Here is a 22,177-nt window from a genome sequence, read left to right on the forward strand (position 1 = left end):
CGATGTTTCTCGGAACTGGCAAGGATCTGGGGAAATATTCTCTCTTCTATAAAACGTGCACTATATGATCATTATATGACCAGACTGGAAAGAAATTGTGATGACTCCTTAGGGAGATATAGCCAAAAATGTGTTTTTGGAGTGATTTTTATATTTTGTTGTCAGGTTATGCATCATGGCGTTCTTTTATGGTCCACATCAGGTTAACGACTTTTATGTATTTTGAACAACTATTATCTAACGCTTATAATGCCGGGTTGGTTCGTGTTAAATTATGTCTTGCTGGAGTGCAAGGCGTTGTTTTCTGACCGAACTACGTGATGGGGTAAAACGCCCCAATAGGTCGCGGGGCAAAAAGCCCCATGGGGCGTTTTGCCTCATGTGTTGTTCGTACTACCCATTTCCTAATGTTCGGTAGCTGGCAAACAGTAAGTTTCTATGCATTTATGTGTAGTTTTCTCAGCAACCGGATGGCAAAGGAAGTATTTGGTTGACAGTTGCATGGCAATAATTTATTATTTGGCCTTATGAGGCAGGTGAAAAACCTGCTCATACAATAGTGTCATAACTGAACACCTGATAGGATGGAAGGTGCTAACTTCAGTGCCGTGCCTCCCAAGGTCTAACGGACCTCTCATAAAAGATTTGGTCAACTAGCATGTTTAATCTTTAATCTAGAGTATGGGGCTTCTTGCCAACTCACTTCCTAGCTTGGAGTCCGATCATGAGTGAATGAATTTGAGGGGTGGAATTTAAAGTAAAATGTCCAAAGAACGCATTGAGCACAAATTTGGCCTTCCAGGTGATGTAGGACAAAAGTTATGTAGCAAAATAAATTATCTGGGGCGTCTTGCCCCAGGCTACCCTACTTTGTCTATCAAATGGCTATCTCGGTTTTTGAAATTGTTGGATTTTGGCCCAAATAAAAAAAACTGACTTTTTTAGGAAAATTATCATAAAATCCAAAATTTTGAGTGTATAAAAAACGGAATATATGTCAGAGAAGTGGTCTATGTGCACCTACATACCAATTTTTAGAAGAATCAGTTCAAAAATGTGGGAGTTATTCAAAATCTTATGACGTCACGACACACAATTTTTTTAATGGATTTTTTGGAAGTTCTAGACCTCGTACGGAAACAAAAATAGCACCATTCGATTTGCCGTGAAAAAACTGCATCAGATAGACACCTTTTTAGGCCTTAACAACCAACTTCAAAATTTGACCTCGACCTGACCTTGACCTGACCTCGACCTGAAATTCATCCAGATGTGGTCCATATCACTTATTGAGTGTGCCCATTGAATTCTATGAATAAAATGACCCATAAAACATGTGTCGCACATGCCCTTTTCTATATTTCGTTTTTGGTGACCTGACCTGACCTTGACCTTTGCATGACATTGTATGCAACGAATATTGTCTTGGTAGCCTGAGAACACGTTTTGGGCAATCAGTCTCAGTCCATTCTTCGGCAACTACGGTGCAAGGCCGAAACTGTAGAAACTTGCATTTTGTACCCTTGACCTGACCTTGATCTGACCTCTGACCTACTAAAGCAAAAAATTTGGGTTCTTAAGATCCGCCTTGTTGAGAGCTTTCGATTGCCGTTTTTCCCGTCTTTCTACGACCATCGGTTCGGAAGTTAGAGAGGGGGGCAGAATCTGCCCCCCCCCCTAGCAGGGCGCGTATGGCTAGCGGGGCGCGGGTTAAAGTGCAGCAGAGTTACGAGAAATGCAACATATACCACCAAAGCTGTACAAAGGTTTTAAATATAAGATTTTAAAATCTGCTAGATCTGCACTGACGTCACAAATTCAGAGGGGGCATTCAAATGCATCCCTCGGAATCCAAGTCCTGCAACTTTGAAATTAAACATTTTCAATTTAAGGCATTTCTTGCCGTTGCGAGTGCCAAAACCGGTTATTGTGAGCCAGGGACCCCAGTTTGGCTATCTCAATTCAAATCTAATGCTTAGGTCGGATGGTCACTTTAACCTCAGATAACCGTCATACCTAAATTGCTTGTCTACTTGTCTATGTTTGCATTGCCTAGCAATAGCGGCGGAACGCCTTCAATTAAAGAGGGGCACTGCCGACTTTTGGTCCCATTCTTTCCACGCAACGCACCGGGCTAATGTTAAAATGCCAAAATCCAAGGGGAACACGGTGCCCCGGTGCCCTCCCCGTTCCGCCGCCTATGTTGCCTAGATAAGGAAGCGCAAACCGCAACCTATCCACTGTTCAGGTAGGCGCGTTACCTCAAAATAAAACCAGGGAGGGGATAGCTGCCACGTGTCCGTGTGCCAGGTGACCGCGAGTACCGAATGAACATTCCTTGCGGTTTTCTCCATGTTCTATGCTTCCAACGCAAAATATAGCAGCTGAACTTTTAGAATCACGCTATGCTAGGCTTTTGAACTTTAGTGGTCTTTTCATTATAGTCGTCTTACTTAGTCAACGTTGATTTATACAGCGTTGACTAAATAAGACGTTGATTCATGGTACCTGGCTTCAGGCAATGTGAAGCTGAAATATGCACCGTCTGATGGGCAATATTAGCTATCAGTGGCGTATCTAGGATTTCTCTCAGGGGGGGTCCGCAGTCAAAAGGGCCCTTTACTGACTGGGTTGAAAGGGCCCTTAAGTGGCAAAAGGGCCCTTGTAGCCTGAGTTGAAAGGGCACTAACCCGCGCCCCGTAGGGGGGAGGGGGCGAAACGGTCCCCTGTCCTCTTCCGTAGCTATCTCCTAAATGACTGCAGATATCGCCACCAAACTTTCAGGACGTCTCTGGGCATCCATTTTACACATTGTGACCAATTTTGTTCCAGATGCTATGATAGGTTGGCCGCAAATGACGTCAGAATGACGTCATGTTCTGCCATTTTCGACCCAAAAAAGATTTCGCAGGAAGAGCTGTCAGACCTACAGAGCTGTAGAAACATAAAAATGTTTCGACATAAAAGGTGTAGAATTAACAGGCCTAGGTCAAATCTGAGCACAGTTTACAGAAAGAGCGTTAAAAGAGCTTTGTTTGTGTTGTTGGGTTGGGCCCAGGCCCTTTCGGCTTTCGGTTTGACGAGACCATTTCAGGGCCGGAAGGATGATAGGAATTGAGGGAGACATTGGTCTGGGCGGGCACCTTGGTGAGTCACCGGGGCTGAGCCTGTCCAACAGGACAGGCCGACCAGCCCCCCAAGTGCTCACTGCTCACTGCACCCGGTTACGAGTGTGCTTCCTTAGGAGCTGCAGTGCGCTCCAATGGGAGCCGCCCGCATGGAATAAAGTTGCCCGTCCAGGTCCAGCCCGGATCAGGGGTTGCAGCATGGAGGAGAAGTATTTGAATGTCCTGAGAATGGAAACAGCGAAACGGGTGTTAAAAGAGCTATTAACTACGCTTTTCCCGGGCACTGTAGCTCTATTCATTTCCGAGTCATGCGGTGGTTTGTTGAAAATTGTCGAAATTGGACCTGAAAATTGGCGAAATTTGACCTTGGATGACCTATGTGATGACCTGATCTAAAAAGTGACCAGAGTAATTTCGTCATTATTGTTTGCGTCCCTTCGAACGCTGCCTTTGGCGGGTTGGTATGTGGCTCAGAAGCCGAGTTAGAAGCACGGGGTGCGGAGCCGGAGCTGGAGCCGGAGCCGCCGGAGCCGTGAAACAATATAGCCCGGAGCCGGAGCCGGAGCCGGAGCCGTCAAAAAAGGCGGCGACTTCGGTCCGGTTGCTTTTTTTTTGAAGAGGAAAAAATTATTGACCTAGTTCGGTTTGACAGTACAAGGCAGTAAAACATGTGGTATTCAAAATAGTCCTCTTATACAAATACAGAAGGAACGTGAACCAATCCTTCATCTTTTCTCTTCCACCCGTATTTAATTGTCTAGACTCTAGAGAATGTACTGAGTACTGGAGCCGGAGCCGGAGCCGGAGCCGCCATGACATTTCACCCGGAGCCGGAGCCGGAGCCGGATCCGATTTTTTTCTCCGGAGCCGGAGCCGGAGCCGTCTGAAATTTCCACGGCTCCGCATCCCTGGTTAGAAGGACCCTGGCCGGCCGAGGGGGGCGTGGGTGCGACCACATCGTTTTTTTTTTTTTTTTTTTTTTTTTTGCTACAGCTCGGAACACGTCGGCAACAGAGAGCCAAAACTGGGCATAGCTACCTGACCTTTGATGCAAAACGGGCCTTGTGACACATTCATTTTCACGGGGGCCTCTGGTCGTCTTAAGGACCCTATATTACCCTCAGAGGGACCCTCTGATGGCCTCTGAAGACCATCACTGGCCTCAAAGGGCCCTCTAGTGTCCCCCATAGGCCTTTTGGGTACCTGAAAGGGCCGTCTTTTTCTCTCCAGGGGCCCTTTTTTACCTCAAAAGATCCTCTTTTACTTCAGATGGCCGTATGTTGTTCTAATATGTACATGAGGCCCCTGGTGGCCTGAAATAGTCCTCATATCATCTAAAGTGACCCCCTGTTTGCCTTAGAAAAGAGGTCCCTCCGGGTGCCTGAGAGGCCCTGTTTGTGTCCCAAAGGGCCCTTTGTTGGCCTCATAAGGCCCCTAGTTTGCCTAAAAGTCTTCTGATTGTCCTAAAGGGCCCTCTGTTCGCCTCAAAGGGCTAGTTTTTTTCCTCAGAGTGCCTGATGACCTCATATAGCCCATAGTGGCCTGACATAGCTATTGTTAGCGAACTTTATCCATAAGTAATGCAACTACTGAGGCAGCAATGCAGCATTTGGTAAACTATGAGGCAGAGCATGACATTAATAGACAATGCTCTATGTGCCTATAAGATAATCACTAATCAGCATATCAGCTGACAAGCTGAAATACAGTCACTAGCCCTATTCTTAATGTCATGGCGGGGACCGGATATGAATTATAGGCTATTTGGTAGTGCGTATCACCAAATGCAGATCTGACTGAATTTAATTATCGCATTACAACGTTTTATCTATGCATCATGCACCTATAGGTATGTAGGTATGCTTTAAACATATTGTTCCACGCGGTGTACATTCAACTCATACATTCAACCAAAAACCTGTTGGTGACCGTTCGAAAAACCTGTCCCAATTCGCGAACAGGGAATCTGAGAGTGCATTATCAAATCAAGTTGATCAGGCTCATCCAATAAGTGAAGTTGACAGAAATGGTAAAGGCTGATCCACAGCAGACGCCCGTAGTCTTATTCTTGTATTGTATAGTGCCTAATATTTAATTATATCGAAGCATACCTGGAGCGTGCACAATGCACATCTAGGTACCTTTGCTGCAGACGGAATCCGTCAACGAAATCAGTCTTTTCCAGAGCTAAAGACGGACAGATCCCAATCAAGTGCAAATTAAGGTAATTCTAATTGTCAATAATGTCCTCCGAGACAATAAAGTACCTACCTAACGATTTCGTCATTTTCATGCAGCTGACGACTTCCTGTCGCTCGTTCAAAACGTAGTTAGGTTCGTGAGAGCCAAGCGTAAGGAGAGCCTTCTTTTTCTACTCAAAAGGATCAGATCCGTTTCACTTGTAGTTTTATCTTTCCGTTGACATTGCAATGCAAGGTTTTTAATAATTTAGCATGCCTACTTCACGCGGCACGAGCGCCGCATGACCAACAGCAATGCGGGCGAAGAGCACACATTGCTTATTGGAATGGACTTACCTACCTGAGGTCAGTGGAAGCTGTTTTGCCAAGGTTCAGCATAATGAAAATAAGTTGTTTCACACGCGTGTGAAAAGTGTTGCCATCGCTGAGACAGTTGCAAACACAAAGATTCCCACGTGTATCGGTGACGAATAACATCTCGTTTCATGTTTCTGGTGCAAATTCTAGCGAGTGTTGCGAGTGTTCCTTTTTCTAGTCGGCTACCATCGAATAATGTCGACAACATCAACATAACATCGTCAGATAGTTATCTATGCCATGCTAGAAACGTTGTTTCTTAGAGAGAACAGGCATATTTGAATGCAAAATGCATTGTTTACGCCCGTGAGATGTTACAGCAAGGTGGTCCAGGAACTCAGCCACCTGGCTGAACCGGTGTAGTATGTAGTGCTGGCTTGAGCTGCACCAGGGCTTCTCGCCAAAGGAATCAAATTATTTATTAGGGTCAAAGAATTGTGACTATCTTTGTCGCAACCAATTGACCAATCGACCTAATAATGACAGCTGTTTAGCGTGGCGTAGCGATGCTTTTGAGTTTTGATACTCAAATAGTCAGTACTAAGCAACATAAGTCAAAATTTTTGCTTGCTAGGTTCACACAACTTTTTTCAAGCATAAGTCATAATTTTTGCTTGCTAGGCTCACACTTAATTTTTTCTTTCAAGCAGCAGTATAATTGAAGCACCTACCGTATGTTATGCGCTGCCGGACATACGGGTAGCTGCGATATCTGGCGCCCCACCCCGGTGGAAGTCCCCCTCAGCCCTGCCTGCCGGTGTCCCCTTCCGGAGGAAGTCCCTCCTCAGCCTGGATCGGCGGTGTGTTCGTCCCGTGCACCCACCCCGGAGGAAGTCCCTCCTCAGCCCGAGCCAGGCGGCGCGGTCGGCAGCTGCGGTACTCACCCCACTGAGAGGTTGCTGAGCTGCGGCACCCAACACCAGTGGTCCGGTGTGGCCACGATGAACACCTGCTGGAAGGCGATGAACGCCGCCGGGATGGTGGCTGGGATGCACAGCAGCAGGTACATGCCCAGCTGGTAGCGGCCCATCTGGCCAATCTCCAGCAGCACATTGTCGAAGTCAATCATGACGGCGGTTCAATGTGCTGCCGATGGCTGCACGCTTCCTATCTCACCAGACTACTCACACTCTCACCTCAGACTCCGCCTGAGCACAACACTGCACTCACTGCCACCGAGTTTTAACCGCATCAGGTCGCCGCTATCAAACTATCCTGCGATGATTGTCAAACATCCACTCGTTCGAAGGCACTGACTGACGATGTTCTTAGTTGATTCGCTCGATTTCTCTCTCGCGCTGGCGCTCTCAAAAGGCTCGACGGCCACCAGCACCACGGTCTGATATCGCCTCGCTGGCGGACGCTCCCCCAAATCACACACAAACCCTTAGTCAAAGCTTCCTCTTCGTCTTCATCGTCGGCACTGCACGTATCCCATATCCGCCGCCGCGGGAACATTCAGTCACCGTGTCGCACACACACTCGCGGAGGAGGGCGCCGGTGCGTCTCCGGCGCCGGCGGAGCTGGCACTGTCGCAGCGCGCCGGCGGCCAGTGTCGCGCGCCGTCTGCGCTCGCTCTCAGCACACGAATGGTGGCTGTCCTCTGAGCGAGAGCCGCCCGCGGTGCTGACGGCACGGCCGGCCGGCCGCTGGGGCGCCTCAGAGCGGCGCCGCGCGCTGGCCCCGCGCCGGCCTCAGTTGTGCCGTGTCAGGGCGCCGCCGCCGTGTCCCCGTCCGTGTCGTCGCCACACGCTCGCCTCTGTCTCACCCCAGAGCGGCCTCGCCTCGCACCGTGTCGCCCACCTGTCCGCACGAGACTTCGGAGAGACCGAACACACGCCGACCACCGCACTATTACACGTGTAGGCTTGACGCGACGCCGTTCATGTCATAAATCATTGGAACAAATCACCATGAACCGGACACGACGCGAGCAGAACCACTGATGAACGCTCATAAAAACTCCTCCCTGGGCGATGGTGGGGCGCTTCCTGCTCGTTCCGCCCTCTCGGCGCCCGGGGAGCGTGTCCAGGCGGAGGATTCTTGTGCGGACCGAGCTGGCAGGACCCCGCGCGAGCGACTCTGACTGGAGAGGAGGCTGGCGATGGGGCGGGCTGTGCGTACGGCCCCAGCGCGGCCGTCACCCGGCTAATGCTCTCAATAAAGCCGCCAATCACGGCTGCCGTCGGCACCGGCAGCCGAGGGCGGCGGTGCCTGGTCCTGTCAACAAGCCAGAAATGCGGGTACTCAGTCATACACGACGGTGACAGTCGAACAAAAGATACCCACGCCCGCGGCTTGTGTGTGGTTTGAGGTGAATTGTGATTCAATGTTAATTTGATATGAATTGTCCTCCCGTCAGTGAGTGATTAAGCCCGTGTAACCGCTTTGTTTAATATCAGAGTCTGCATTCCTGATTTTATTAATTATTAATTTGCTGAAGTGCTTCATTTCGTGCTGCTTAATTTCGACGACAGGCTACGTGCGGCCAGCGGAGAGTCAAAAAGCTAAAACTCGAACACCTGACAACTTCCTTCGCAAGCTTTTATTATGATGTATGCAACCAATATTTCAAAGTCTCGATTTCAACGAAGGACTGAAATCGTTCTGACAAAATCGTTGCAAAATTCATCGCAGCTGTGCTTCCTTTCCTTATCCTACTGCGATTAAAAGCAGCTTCCTGAGAAATCGAAGCGATGAAGTCGTTAAGCCTCGACCTCGGCCGCCGACAGCGAGGCGTTTTATCCAGATTTTCAGGCCGCGGTAATTACTGATCTCCACCTGCCCTCGCCCGTCCCTGAATGGCGTCGCGTCGGCCGGTCACAACAGGCCTCTGCAGACCAAGGTTATCATTAGTCTCACGAAGGCGGAGGTGGCTCCGGCCTGTCGCTTAGTGGCGTCACAGCATGCCGTGGGCGAGCGACGCACGTACGGTGTCTAGACGCGACGCGACGCGACACAAGAGTACCTAACAACAACAGGCGTGTGCGATCGTGTGTGATATCGCGTTGGGAAGCAGCCAACTACGGTGAATGTTTTAGGACTACGTTTTAGATCGCAGTAATGAACTTTCGTTAAACATGACATTAATGAAATGGGATTTTCAGAGCTCGTTGGTAGGTACTCCATTTTTCCAAAATCATCATGAAGTTTTCATCTGCTTCCCGTGCTATGCAGTATTAACGAGGCTACATACTCCTTTACCTCGTATCCGAAGCTTGGGTAGATATGGTCTCGATTTCGTCAAATCAACATTTTTCGTTAAGCCCTAACGAATATACGACGGGAAAAGTCTCATCCCGCGCCACCATCCGCAGGCGTCCTTTACATCGCTTTGAGACGGCGGACGAAATGCTGTGATCTGGGAGGGACGGTCGCTAAAACAGTGTGTCTGCACAGAGAAGGGTTGCCGGCCGTCGAGAGCCGGCCTCCTACTTGACGATTCTCCACCCGTCGCTCGGCGCTGATGTAGTGTGCACGTGCCCGCAATGTGGCATGGCCAACGACAGGTTGTAAGACAATTCAGACATTAATAATGATTAGATTACGATTTACCGATGTTATATCTGACTTACGTCCAGCTGTCACGACACGATGGGAACAAAAGAATTACGATATGCAATGAATGCAATCAGCAGTATGCCCGTCACGATAACTCAATAAATTATATCGTTGGATAAAAATAGACTGAGAAAGACCTCACACAGTCGAGAAAACAGGCAGGGTCATAAAATTAACTGCTTCAGGAAGTCATCAATCACTTAACTCATTCACTAAACAGCATCTGAAGAATAAGGGATAACAATGATTAGTCCGCAAATATTTCGGCTCCTTTCGTGACTATATTTTTTCAGATCGATAGAGTTCAGGAATACAGGTAGGCAGGGGTCAGCTGGTCGTCATAATTTGTCATAAGCACCTACAGGGTGTCCCATAAGTTCGTTCTCACCTAAATTTTACGTTTTTAGGCTCTCTTGCTTAAAGGCACGCTGAAATTGGTTCGTTACTGGGCTTACGTGGTTGCCATGGCTGGTAGAAATATGTTCCACAGTAACTAATTTCTGTTGACAAAATAGTTTTTGCTAGAAAGCCCGTTTCCTACACAGACGGCTAACGCCGCAACATAGAGGTCTCCAATACGGGTACGTCTCGGTATTTAGTCAGCACGTGACCATTCGCGACGATTGAGGGTGATTGAGGCCTACCAGTCTGTAGACAATGTCCATCGCTAACTGGACGCACAGTCAGAAAGTGACACCGATGATTTGTCGGGAGTCAATCATTGCAAGTTTATCCTCTTTTTTGTCAGCTCTCAGGAGTGAGCCATGTGGCCAAAACTGTGTGGCGCCAAAGTGGCCATCAAAAAGGTCAAAGGGTTAGAAAGTTGGTAAGCAGACTTTTTAGGATGGATTACCAGCTGTCTAAGAGTGTTCTTTCGGGGTACATAACTCAAGGTGACTTAAGCTTTGCCTACCGGAGGGCTCAAAACAGTCAAAAACGTCTTAAAATGGCCAAACATGAGTTTCGTTATGCCTGAGGCTAAAAAAACTAAAGGGCTGAGGACATCAACCAGGTCATCTGGACTAATTAGTCCACGTTCGAGATGAAACACCCGTCCAAACCCGAAAACAACCCCATACGGGCGAAGGAGGAGGCCTCCGTTTCGTCCCGTTATGTTCCTATGCGAAAGGCCAAGGTCACGGTATTGTGGGGTTATAGGCGTCCAGACGCTGACCAGGTTGCGATTGGTGTCCCAGAAACAGCTTTGGGAAGCATAATGCTTTTCTAAGAACATCTGGGAGGAGTTTCAACCCTCAAGCTGAACTCGAACCGCGAGTATGAACACATTTATAGAGGAGAAAATGGCATCCGAGAGGTCGTAGGCCCATCTTCAGGCAAGACAGTGCATCAGTGCACAGGTCAAGCAAAGCTTAAAAGCGGTGCAAGGAGACTGTGACAGGCGTTTGTGGCAAGACCACATGCCAGGCACCTCATCGGATCAGAATTTCATAAAATTTTGTTGGTTATGCTGAAAATTAGGCTCGTCGAAGCGTAGCGCTGTTCCAGCCTCGAGGAGCTCACGACGCATGTCAAGTCAGTCTGGATTAACTTTAAGCCTGCTATGCAGCCAAACATGCCGGTTGGCATGCCGCAGCATGTGTTCATGTGTTTGCCTATGGGGAGCACATTGAGGGGTCACAAATATATCAAGACGCAATGTACTCTGTTTCACATGCAAATATAATGTGAGAACGAACTTATGAGACACCCTGTACTTTGCCTCTCGGGGCTGGTGTGGGGTGCCAGTTCAGCCCGGCGGCGTGGGGTGCCGGTCCAGCGGCCCATGCCGCCCCCGCCCAGCGACAGAGACCGAGCGGAAAGCGATGACGCGCCCTTCCGCCGGCCCAATGGCCATGACGGGGCACCCTCGCGGCTCGCTCCCACCCCCGCTGCGGCTGAGGGCGGACACGGAGACAGCATGCGCTACCCTGACCAGCACCAGCAGCAGGGTATTGACCCTCACACAACACTGTCCCATCTAAGTCCGAGGTGTTGGCGATGTTCACAGAAGAGAGAGAGAGAGAGAGAGAGAGAGAGAGAGAGAGAGAGAGAGAGAGAGAGAGAGAGAGAGAGAGAGAGAGAGAGAGAGAGATGTGGAAGCCTCTTCCTCACGGCCTACCGCTTTGAGTGACTTGTCAAGACGTTAACGTGCAGGTGAGTGTAGTAAAAGTTAATTACCATTGAATGACGCTAATTAGTCCTAATGGGCATAATGGGCATTCGGCACTCTTGCGACCCACGTCTACGACAAAACCGATGGTCAGCGCTCAAACCAGCTAGCAAAGCTTTACGGAAGCCAGCAAACCTGTGAATATTGCGATCATGAGGAGAATTAATGAAGCGGAGATGCTAATAGCCCGCTGCTTGTCTTAGATGTTGGCTAACGGTATAATAGTTTCGTAGAAACAATTACCCAAAAACGTCCAGACAGAGATACAACGATAATCGACCACATTCCTACTTTCTCCAAACGACTACGCAGTCTTATAGCTATCGTTTGATCTCAGATTATGTCCCCGTAGGGACCGGAGAGCACCTTACACCACGTGCGTACTCGGGTCGGATCGGCCGGGGCCGTCACGTGCTCTGGCTGTCAACTACTGTCCCGTTCCTCATATTTGGTCACCCCAGAGGATCAGTAGTAAATTGACTGTCCGAACGAGAAGGTAGGTAGGTGAGCAGACTGGCACACGGGTTCTCCAATACTCTTCCTACACTGAGTGAGCAGAAGCTGTCACAGTGGCTGTTTGGAAAGGATAGGATGGGAGGGAGATGGAGAGAGAGAGAGAGAGAGAGAGAGAGAGAGGGGGGGGGGGGGGAGGGAGGGAGGGAGGGAGGGAGAGCGCGTTCTTTATTGGTGGCCCTTCACACAATCCTCGAGGCTCGAATATCAGTATCAGAGCTCCACTTATCCTCAAAGTAAACGCACCGCTCTTACGCAATGCACAGAGCTGGCAAGTGGACCAGATTGGTCAATGTCAGGCGACACTGAATGGTAGTGACACTGAGCCCATTCGACCGATCGTTCGGCTGACACGGCGTCCTGCGCCAGAATACGCCCGAAGGCGGCAGCCGGGCGAACAAGAGCGATCTCTTAACCCGCGCCCGGCTGGGGGTCCTGGATTTCCACGCCCTGCTGGGGGGGGGGGGGTGTTTGAACACCCCCTCCCCCCTGCTAACTCGGCTCCTGGGCCACGTAGCGATACGCGAAAGGCGGCGTTCGAAAGAGCGCAAAAAATAATGACGAAATCACTTCGGTCACTTTTTTGGTCAGGTCAAAGGTCAGGTCACCAGAGGTCATTGAAGGCAAAATTTCGCCGATTTTCAGGTCGAATGTCGACAATTTCCAGGAAGCCAACGCATAACTCGGGAACCAATAGAGCTAAAGCGCCGCGGAAAAGCGCATTCGATAGCCCTATTAACGCCCTTTCAGAGTAATTTTCTCAGATTTGACCTAACGTCAACGGTTTTCCCTGCAGGGGGCAAAAACTGCAAAAATAACCGATTTTTTTTCGGAAACAGTTTTTTTCTGCAATAATTTTTGACTCAAGCCTTGTACGAGCTTACTTTTACCGGCATCGTGTTCCTCTCGTCAAGACGCATCGAATCAACTATAACTTGACCTTGAAAGAACAACTTGAAAATTTGACCTCAGGTCAAGGTCATGACCTGATCGGAAAAGGTCATGTTGCATATCAGTCGATCCGTATCGTCGAGCTGAACACACATAAGGCGTTTTCACCGCTCTAGCATGCCTCTATCAAAAGTTATTTGCGAAAAACTGTTAGACACCATTCGTGACCTGAGATGACCTCAGGGGCATAAATAGGGGGGGGGGCATTCCACGATAGATCGTACCACTTTTTTTCCAACTTGACACCCTCATCTCTCGGATTTTAACGATAATTGGTCTAAAGGGTAATCAGGGGCTCTGAATCCTCCTGTGACAATTTCAGGCTAATCAGATGAGTAGTTTTTGAGTTATAATGTATAACATGTTTTGGATCTTGCGTTGCAGCGCCAAGTTTGGCGGGCTGTAACTCTAAAGGCCGCCGTCCACTGTGACGGAATTCCGTCCGGAGTCCGTCAGGAATGTCGCCGCACGCTGACCGCATCCGGACCGCAGACGGAAAGCTCACGGACACTTGCTAACACTTTGTGAAGAGCAATTATCAGTTATTACAAAAGAAAATATAGCAATTTACTAGCACCAGTAAAACGCCTTTTGGGCGACCAACGGAGCGAGCGAGAGGATGGGCCTTGCACGTGCGAATTGCGAGGGGGTACCTCCAACTAACTTGTGCACTGCACCCTACTAACCGGTCTTTAGCGATGTGCCAAATTTCAACGCAATCGGCCTAGCCGTTCTCGAGATCTGGAAGCGGCACACTGCACGTGCGCACGTGCAAGCGGGGTCCAAACTGACTTTTGCACGGCACCCTACTAACTGGTCCCCAACCGTGTACCAAATTTGAGTGCAAGCGGCCCAGCCGTTCTCGAGATCTGGGAGCGCCCCTTGCACGTGCGCACGTGCTGTAGCACCCCAACCTTAACACATGCAGATGAATTATCTGATGGAGACCTAACTGTGTACCGAGTTTCAATTCAATCGGCCCAACCGTTGTGCTGTTATTGAGGTTGCAATTTTGGGGTTCTTAAAAAATGTCCAACTTTACCACGCGCCACGTGCGGTGGTTGGCACGAACGCATGGTGGCCATCACACCACAGAACTTTTACGTCCAAGTGACATTCAGTAAAGAAGACCGCTTGTCAATCGGATGTCCCGTTCCTAAGATATTAGCTTTTGAAGAGCGTCCCCACGGCCGGCCGCTCATACTCAGGATTTTCCCTTACTTCAGTATGAGACTCCGCTCGCTTCGCTCGCTCCGTAATTACTTGCAATATTTTATTTGGTAATAAGTGATAGGAAACATTTATTAGCTCTCCGCATCCGGACCGCATCCGGACCGCATCCGGACCGGATGCGGCCAGCGTGCGGCGACATTCCGGACGGACTCCGGACGGAATTCCGTCGCAGTGGACGGCGGCCTTACTTCATCTTGAAAGAGTTGAAATTATTTCTTAAATTTGCAATTGAAAACTCGAAGACGGAAGACTGCACCTGTCCGCGTCCGTTCCGCCCAAGGCTAGGTTCCGCCTGCGTTCTCCGCAGAAAAGTTCAGCATGTCGGACTTTGTTATTTCGTTTCCGTAGCAACCGCTTCCGAAACGCTTGCGGAGAGCTGACGGAAAATCAACAGCTGATTGCCGTTCGGATGCGGTCCGCACGGAGCGCACACGATTTCCGTACGGACCGGATGCGCCCATAGGGTTCTGTGTTAAATTCCGTACGGACCGCACGCGTTCCGCGCAGTGGACGGCGGCCTTAAGACGGATAATCCAAATGCCAAATGCTATACAGCATCGAAGTTGCATTGAAACAAAGAATAATATGAATTTTTAAAATTTTGAAAGATAAACTATTTTTGATATATAACACATCGAATTTCCTTTCATTTGCATTTTTATGCCTTTGGAACAAATTTTTTTTGAATTTTTATTAACCAAAAAACATTTTTGGATCATTATTAAGTAGTATGCAAAAAATTAGGAAGGTGTTCTTTCTATAAATGTACTTATTTTGCGTCACGAAGTCTTCGCTTTTAGCCTTACATTTTAAACCTTCACCTTTTATGAATTCACCTTTTATGAATTTTCACCTTTTATGTATTTTATGAATATGGCGAGTGTCTGCTCTTATGTCTCGTTTTATTATGTCGTTCCATGAGTGTGCTATCTTGTATTGACGCAAATCCCGAAAAGCCATCATGTGGACGGATTTTAGATGAATACATACATACATACATACATACGTCACCGTAATGGTCTCGAATTGTGATTTCGGGAAGAGAGCCTACAAATGGCGTGGTAAAGCTGCCTAGTGACATCACTGGTTACTGAAAGTCCAATTGAAGTAATTTTTGCCTCACGTTTGCATTGTTGACCTTGCGTGACGTCATTCGCACGTCACTAGGGTCATAAGAGTTTTTCGTCAATAACTCTCGATCAAATTGAGCTAGAGAGACGGGAAAGCTACCAATGGACTCGGGAAGACCTTGCGAATCGAATGATGTGCAATATGATCTCATTCACCCAGATTCGTCGCCTGACCCGACTGTTAACCATCTCTGTGGCGGCGCTGTTTGTCCAGCGCCGCGCTGGTTGGCTTTGCCGCGGACTCGGGGTGGTCACGTGATGCCCGGGGGCTGGCTGCCGGCTGGGCCGCCCGGTCGGGGAGCGGAGCCAAATACATGGCAGTGTGCTGACCCGAGGTCAGCGACTTAAGCTGACCTCACCAGAACAAACAGTATACCATTCGACGCGCCGGAGCTAGGCAAATACAAAGATGCCAAAATCGCGGCTCTGCGACCATTTGTTGCGAAGTTATCTACCAAAAACCGGACCCGTAATTTGGGTCACTTGAAATGACCTCAGGGGTCACCAATGAACCTGAGACCTTAAAATGTGGTATCATTCGATGCATCTTGTAACGGCGCACATGCTCTTTTTTTCCGCAAGGTTCTAGCTCCATTAGAGGCGAAACGGCGAGCTGGGGTCGTACCGACTCCCCGGAAACCCATTTTGTATGTATTAAAATGAGGGACTTATAGAAAGAACACCTTTCTAATTTTTTGCATGTCGATTTTAAATGACCTGAAACTTATTTTGTAGAAATAAAAATGGCAAAAATTTAGGTCCCAAGGGCCGTTATAGACAGTTTAAAAAGTATTACGACTTTTTTCAATATGTAAAGCTTTTCTTTCCAATTTTAAAATAGCTGTATTAATCGTTGATTCATCGTTAGTTCAAAGCTGTTTACCGTTTGTTGCTTGCTTAGCTCGTTTTTGAGTTATAGCTCATCAAACTCACCCCTACAATCTGAAGTTTAGAAAATATTATGCAATTTAGCTCAAAAAGTTTTCATCTGAGAAGTCTGATATTTTGGCAGGTGTTTTTGGAGCCTATGATTACCCCTAGTACCGATTTTCATTCAAATCTGAGAGATGAGGGTGACGGGCCTGGTACGATCTATCGTGGAATGCCCCAGGGGCCACGGACACCATTTTCATGTTCAGTGTGTTTAAACCATATGTAATTCAGTGTTTGGGAGTGTTTATAACGCCTTTCGTCCAAAAGAGGCGCATTTCAATTTTCTCCCATTGACTTATAATGGGGAGGTCGCAAAATTGACCTGACCTTAGGTCACCGATATCAAAATTCTGAGATACACATTTTATAGATGCTGTTACCTTTATCAATCGCTGAAAGTTTCAAAGCGATCAGTCACTCGGTGTAGCAATGGCAGACATTGAAACTTTTTATAAAGTGAGGTCACTTCAAGTGACCTGGTGACCTGACCTTGAATGACCTTGGTCTGAAATTTTCACAACGTGTGTAGAATTGATGTATCATAAGGTGTACCAAAAACGGCGGCGCGGAGCGCCGCCGTTTTTGAGGTATTCGCGAAAAACCACAAGGGGGGGGGGGGTGTTCAAACACCCCCCCAGCAGGGCGCGGGCTAATCTAAAACAGTCCTCTCCATCTACCGAAGTTTTGACGAATGTTGAAACAGTGCCCTTTTTACGTTCAGACTTCATGCTGCTGCTCGGAAGAAGTTAGCGTGAAAAGCTGCCTATGTAATTCACCGGTGCATATTATTTCATCAAGGGTGTTTTCGCTCTCTTTATGCTAACTAAAGATGAACGTTATGTTCTGGCGGTAGGTATATGCCGGCGCACAGAACAATTAGTTTGGCTGCTGCCCGATGAAACAATCGCCAAATATGAGTACAGCTCACTGACTCATAATTCATCAACAATCGGTGCTGAGCCACTCATCCTTGACAAATATCGTCTCTAAGACCTAACCTCATGCCATACGAATGCTAATGAAGGCCTTTCAATTAGTGAATGATTAATTAGTCATCCACACATACCTATCTTTATCTCGACAACAAGAGCTCAAGGAAACTGATAAAAATATCAACAATTTCGGGATAAATATAACATCATTTCATAGGGCGTTATTGGCACAACTGTGAATGGACACGAAATATGATGGGATCTTAATTGTATCATCACACTCCCAATCGGGAGGGCGATAAACCAAGGAACACCTACTTATAATCTGTAAATATATACCTGCTATGCCTAGGTACACTGATACCTTTTAAGGCTCTATCAAAAATTGAAATTCCCAAGAGACCAAAGCTCCTTGAACGCACACAAGCAGGCAGTCATGTCAGTCCTTCCCAAGACCTCATCGATCAGCTGCCTTATTGCGCTTGAAAATAGCGTCAACAGAAGGTACCTACTTAGCACGGCAAACACACGTTCTCCAAACATGGCCGCTATTCGAGCCGATCATTGCGGCCTAGAAACGTCTAAAGACGGTCTGTCATTCATTAACGATCCAAGGCACAAGCTGAGAGCAAATAGCTCTGACGCACAGGACTTCTGGAAAGGCAGCAGCTCACTATACCCGCTTATGACGCAAATCCTGCTTGCTCGTAAGCTGTAAACCATCTATGTAATGACCTAGCCATGGAAAGAGCACTGAGGCCATGATGCATGACTCGAGGGACGGATGAACGGACGGATAAAACCGCAGACAGATGACGGATAGACGGATGGATAGATGACGTACTGATGGACGTACGAGCGGATGGGCGGGCAGACGACAAGAAAGACGGGCATAGGCGCGGGAAGCTAGACGGCTAGACGGACAGACGGTCCGGAACAGACGAACGGATGAACGGACGGACGGACGGACGGACGGACGGAGGAAGGGACAGTTAGAGGGTTGAGCGGACTGATGGAAATGTATCGGGCTCACATCACACTGCTGATTACCCAACCTAATTTTAGCCCCTTTTTAATAGATTAGCCACCCCTCGAAATTTTGAAGAGCAATGAAGCCGATATGAACAATAAATGTCTGGAAACACGCATGTTACAACTTACAAGCTATAATTCGGAGCTGCAGAAAGCTGTAGCAGTAGTTGCCCGCGAAAAAAAAACAATAAATCATAAAAGAACAATGCCAGCCTCGCCTTCCCTCAGACTCCGAACAGATGCCGGCACCGGCACACCTCAATGGTCCGTCTGAGCTCCTGGTGGCCTTGGCCCACATTTTGCCGAGAGTGAACGACAGAGGGAGGGCGACACAAGGAAGCATGACAGGTAAAATATCACCTACAAGAGTGGTGGCAGCTGGACGCATAGGTTGTGTCTCGCGGTTATCCCTGGGTGAATCCACACCAATGCCAGCGAGTTTGGAGAAAACATTGAGTCTCACGAGCTCGTGCAATACCACATCTGGCCATAGGTCACTAACTTGAACACGATCCAACAGACCGTGCTGCTTGAGTGTCGACTGTCGGTGTCGCGCTAGCCGTCCATGGCCGCAGCTGAACAGCGACACTTTCAACCAGCCCTGGGAGTTTTGCTAAATGGCCATTCACTTTAAGTCCTCTCATAGGCAGGGACGTCTTTTGCACAGTTTACATAACTTATCACCATCACATACGCTAACCCATATAACTAGAATGTAAAAAAGCAAAGAAAATAGACTCAACGAATCAGGAGCTCTGGTAATTTCCGAAGTCTATTCATAGGCAGACAGCGACCGCCTGCGCCAGTCAAATTCGACGGTCCACTCACCTCCGTGAACTCTGGGCGGTCTACGACGCGTGTCCCAGGTGTGAGGGTCGCCGCTGGCCCCGTCCCACCCCTCACCGGAAGAGGCCCTCGGTCGGACTCGACCCCCACCGACCCGACCGCCCCAGCACTGGGAGCTCGCAGTGGGAGCCCGACCGGCCAACGCAGCTCGCGCGCCGCCCATCAAACTACCATCTGTACCCATGAGAGTTCGTTGAGGCTGACGAGGCGGCGCCAGCACACCCTCCGCTGTGCGCAGATATTGCCGGCAACTGCGAATCACGGCTGGTGCCGCCACTGTCCTGACGTCATTATATGACGTGTTTGTGACGTCATTGGCCTCGGGCAACAACCACAGCGCCGGTGGCCGCGTGTCATAGGCTGAAGAACGAGCTGGGAGAAGTGGCGAGGTCAGAAGGGAGCCAATGACTCGGTGGACGTGACGTCTAACGAGCACCGAGGAGTGGCCGCAATCGGCGCGGTGACGAGTTACTTCCCAGCGCGAGCCATTGTTCTCAAGTGATTAAAGAAGATGACGCTCCTGCACAGGGCTTTCAATGGGCTTTACGACTGTTGCCAAGTGTTCCATGCGGCTGTAAATTGAGCACGTGAACAGCTCGCGGCACAGCCCTTCGGTGGCGCTGGGCGCAATCGGGCGGGTCTGTGCCGAATCTCAGCTACTGTTGGTCGATGCTGTGGGCGGACAAAACTATCCGAGTTCTTTGATCTGTCCAACCTCAGTTGGCATCAGACTAGGGTGGTTCTGTCCGATGTCAAATAATGTGAACAATGTCACAGGCTCTCTTCTGTTACAGCTGGTTATGGTCTGCTCTTTTGAGCGCCCTTCAAGTTTCACTGGTCCCATAGACGATGCGAAAGCCGAAAGTGTCTACTGAAGCTACCATGGACTATGGAGTGGAACTATATCTACAGAATCGGTTGGGAATCCAGAAATTCTGCATGTTCTGTGGGTATACCAGACCCATGCCTACCTATACCCACAACTGATAATTGTTTGACCCTGAGGTCTGGCCATTGTCTGAACCAAAATTCAATTTTGATGCCCTTCGAACATCACTTCAATAAAAGTCATTCGATAAACTAACTTCTACAGCTCGTAGGCAGTTCCTGTAAATCAACAAAATCTAAGGTGCCAGTATACGGACGGCGTCTCCTCAAGGTCCCTGGGTCAGACGTGGGTATCGGCCGACCGATGAGTCCCCGCGATAAGCGCGATAGGCAGCCACGTCGCGGCGCCCCGCCCGTGCCGACGAGACGAGCGCTGACCGGAGGCGACAGGACAAAAGGTGGCGAGGCCCAGATAGCGCGCCTGCTGTCCGCTCTGGCAGTGATGCCGCTCGTCTGCGCCGTCACCGCCGCCGCCGCGCCGCTGACGCCCCCACCACCCGAGTCTCCGCCGCGCCGCACACGTCTCCGCCGTAGACAGCTCAGTGTAGGAGTGCCCGAGGAGCGAGCAGCCGGGCACACGGCTCGGTACAAACCAAACACTTGACTGCTCAACGATCGGTAAAAGGAGTCGACCGTGAACATGATGATGCAGAGATTTTTGAATTTCGAATCTGCGTCATGGATCCACTGGGGGGTTACCAAGTGGTCAAGAATGTTAGCGCAGTCAAGATAGGCGGTGGCATCAAATCATTGAATTTATCGGAAAGGAGGTGATGGCCCGAATTCGAGTTGCTTCGATTACAGCGATTCGACTCTGACGGGACCGGCCCGCGGTCAGAAGTGGTGGTCAGATTACTGGCTTGGGGAACTACTGCAGACCGAGACTTCAGACTCCTTGATGGAAGTGCCGGCTTATAGATTCATCGGATTGATGCAGAAATGCATAAACATGATTCTGGTTTATCATGATTCATGCCCCTGGATTGCGGAATAGCTCAATATAGCTACAGTCAAATTTAATGGACCTAGACAGCAAATGTTTTAGGTACATACCCGTTATACTTTATATGACTATGGGGTACGACATTCGGTCAGTTAAATGTGTATTGCTTTGATTTAATTTCAATTTGCGGTCGTTTCAACCGTTGTTGTCGGACCCAAAGAGCTCTCTCGCCGGCTTCCGCACCACAAAGATGAGCCAGTCCAGCTCCAATGTTCCAGCTCAGTACCTCAACCCAGCGCCAGTGGACTATAGTTTACTGTGACGACTACCAGTGGACTATAGTCCACCGGTGGTGGAGGATATATCCTGCACCACCTACCCCGAATTCCAGCGCGGGCTCGTCGAATTAGCCAGCGCGGCTGCGGTATCGCTCGTCTCAGCTGCAGAATAATGTCTACTGAAAATGTTACGCCCAATCGCATCGATCTCCAGCTTCGTAAGCAGGTGCTGATGAGAGTATGTATAGTAGTCGGACAAAGCTGGTAGTGAGCGGATGCAAAGCGGACAACGTGTTGGCGTGATGAACGACGGGTCTTATATTTCGATCTACACGGCGTGACGCAATAGTTCGATGCAGCGACACTGAAAAGCGGTGTAGGTGCTGTAGCTTACAACGCCACCGAGTCTGAACGGGGTGTGTAGGCGGAATTCCGGGCCCCTTATCTTTGACATCGCCAGTGACAGTCGGGCGGGTGGCAATCAGTTGGTATACGTGCCACTTGGTACTCGTGGGTGTACATAAGCATCGAGCCGTTGTCACCACTTCGGATTATCAGCTCTTGCGCTTCACTGGTCATAGTACACGCAACTCGTACTGCATGAGCATACCTATCGGTAATTTGGGTTTTCAATAGAAATTTTGTCCGAATGGACGAACGGGTGGTTGTGGGTCCTGGTTTCATGAAGGTGAAACGTAGGTATGCTTCAAATGTCGTGAGCCCATCGGCATAGGTTATACCAGTGCGCTCTCGAAGTTGCTCGCATTGTATTGAGGGACAATGTCGTGCACGAGCGAGAGTTTAATAAAACTATCACAATGGGCCACATCACGTAACATGCCATATTTGTCAAATAGAGATTACGATAGTTCAAATTGTGCGACAATCAGTGTTGTTGGCCCGTGTTTTTGGAAAAAGGGTGTGTCCGGTTGTCGTGGTCAGACAAAAAAATAGGCGGCAGGTACTGCGACTCTGGACTGCTCAGCACGCCAGCGATGCGGTTCCGGTTCCTGAATGACAGCTGCTGACACGATGGCGTGACATCTATGGAGTGGTAGGTCTACAGACGGACCTATTGCAT

General features: G+C 49.0%; 1 protein-coding gene across 1 annotated transcript in view; it reads right to left on the reverse strand.

Annotated features, from left to right (window-relative positions):
* LOC122379950 (carcinine transporter-like) overlaps positions 1-19,132 on the reverse strand; it is a 44,608-nt gene extending 25,476 nt beyond the window's left edge. The window contains exons 1-2 of the mRNA XM_043362639.1: positions 18,970-19,132; positions 6,571-7,906 (exon numbers count right to left, since the gene is read on the reverse strand). Of these exons, the coding sequence (XP_043218574.1) occupies positions 6,571-6,755 (185 nt within the window). The 5' untranslated portion in view covers positions 6,756-7,906; positions 18,970-19,132. The remainder of the gene's footprint in view (positions 1-6,570; positions 7,907-18,969) is intronic.
* Positions 19,133-22,177: the final 3,045 nt, after the last annotated feature.

Source organism: Amphibalanus amphitrite, unplaced genomic scaffold, assembly GCF_019059575.1.
Source record: "Amphibalanus amphitrite isolate SeventyFive unplaced genomic scaffold, NRLGWU_Aamphi_draft 000087F_arrow, whole genome shotgun sequence".
Classification (NCBI taxonomy): Eukaryota; Metazoa; Arthropoda; class Thecostraca; order Balanomorpha; family Balanidae; genus Amphibalanus; species Amphibalanus amphitrite.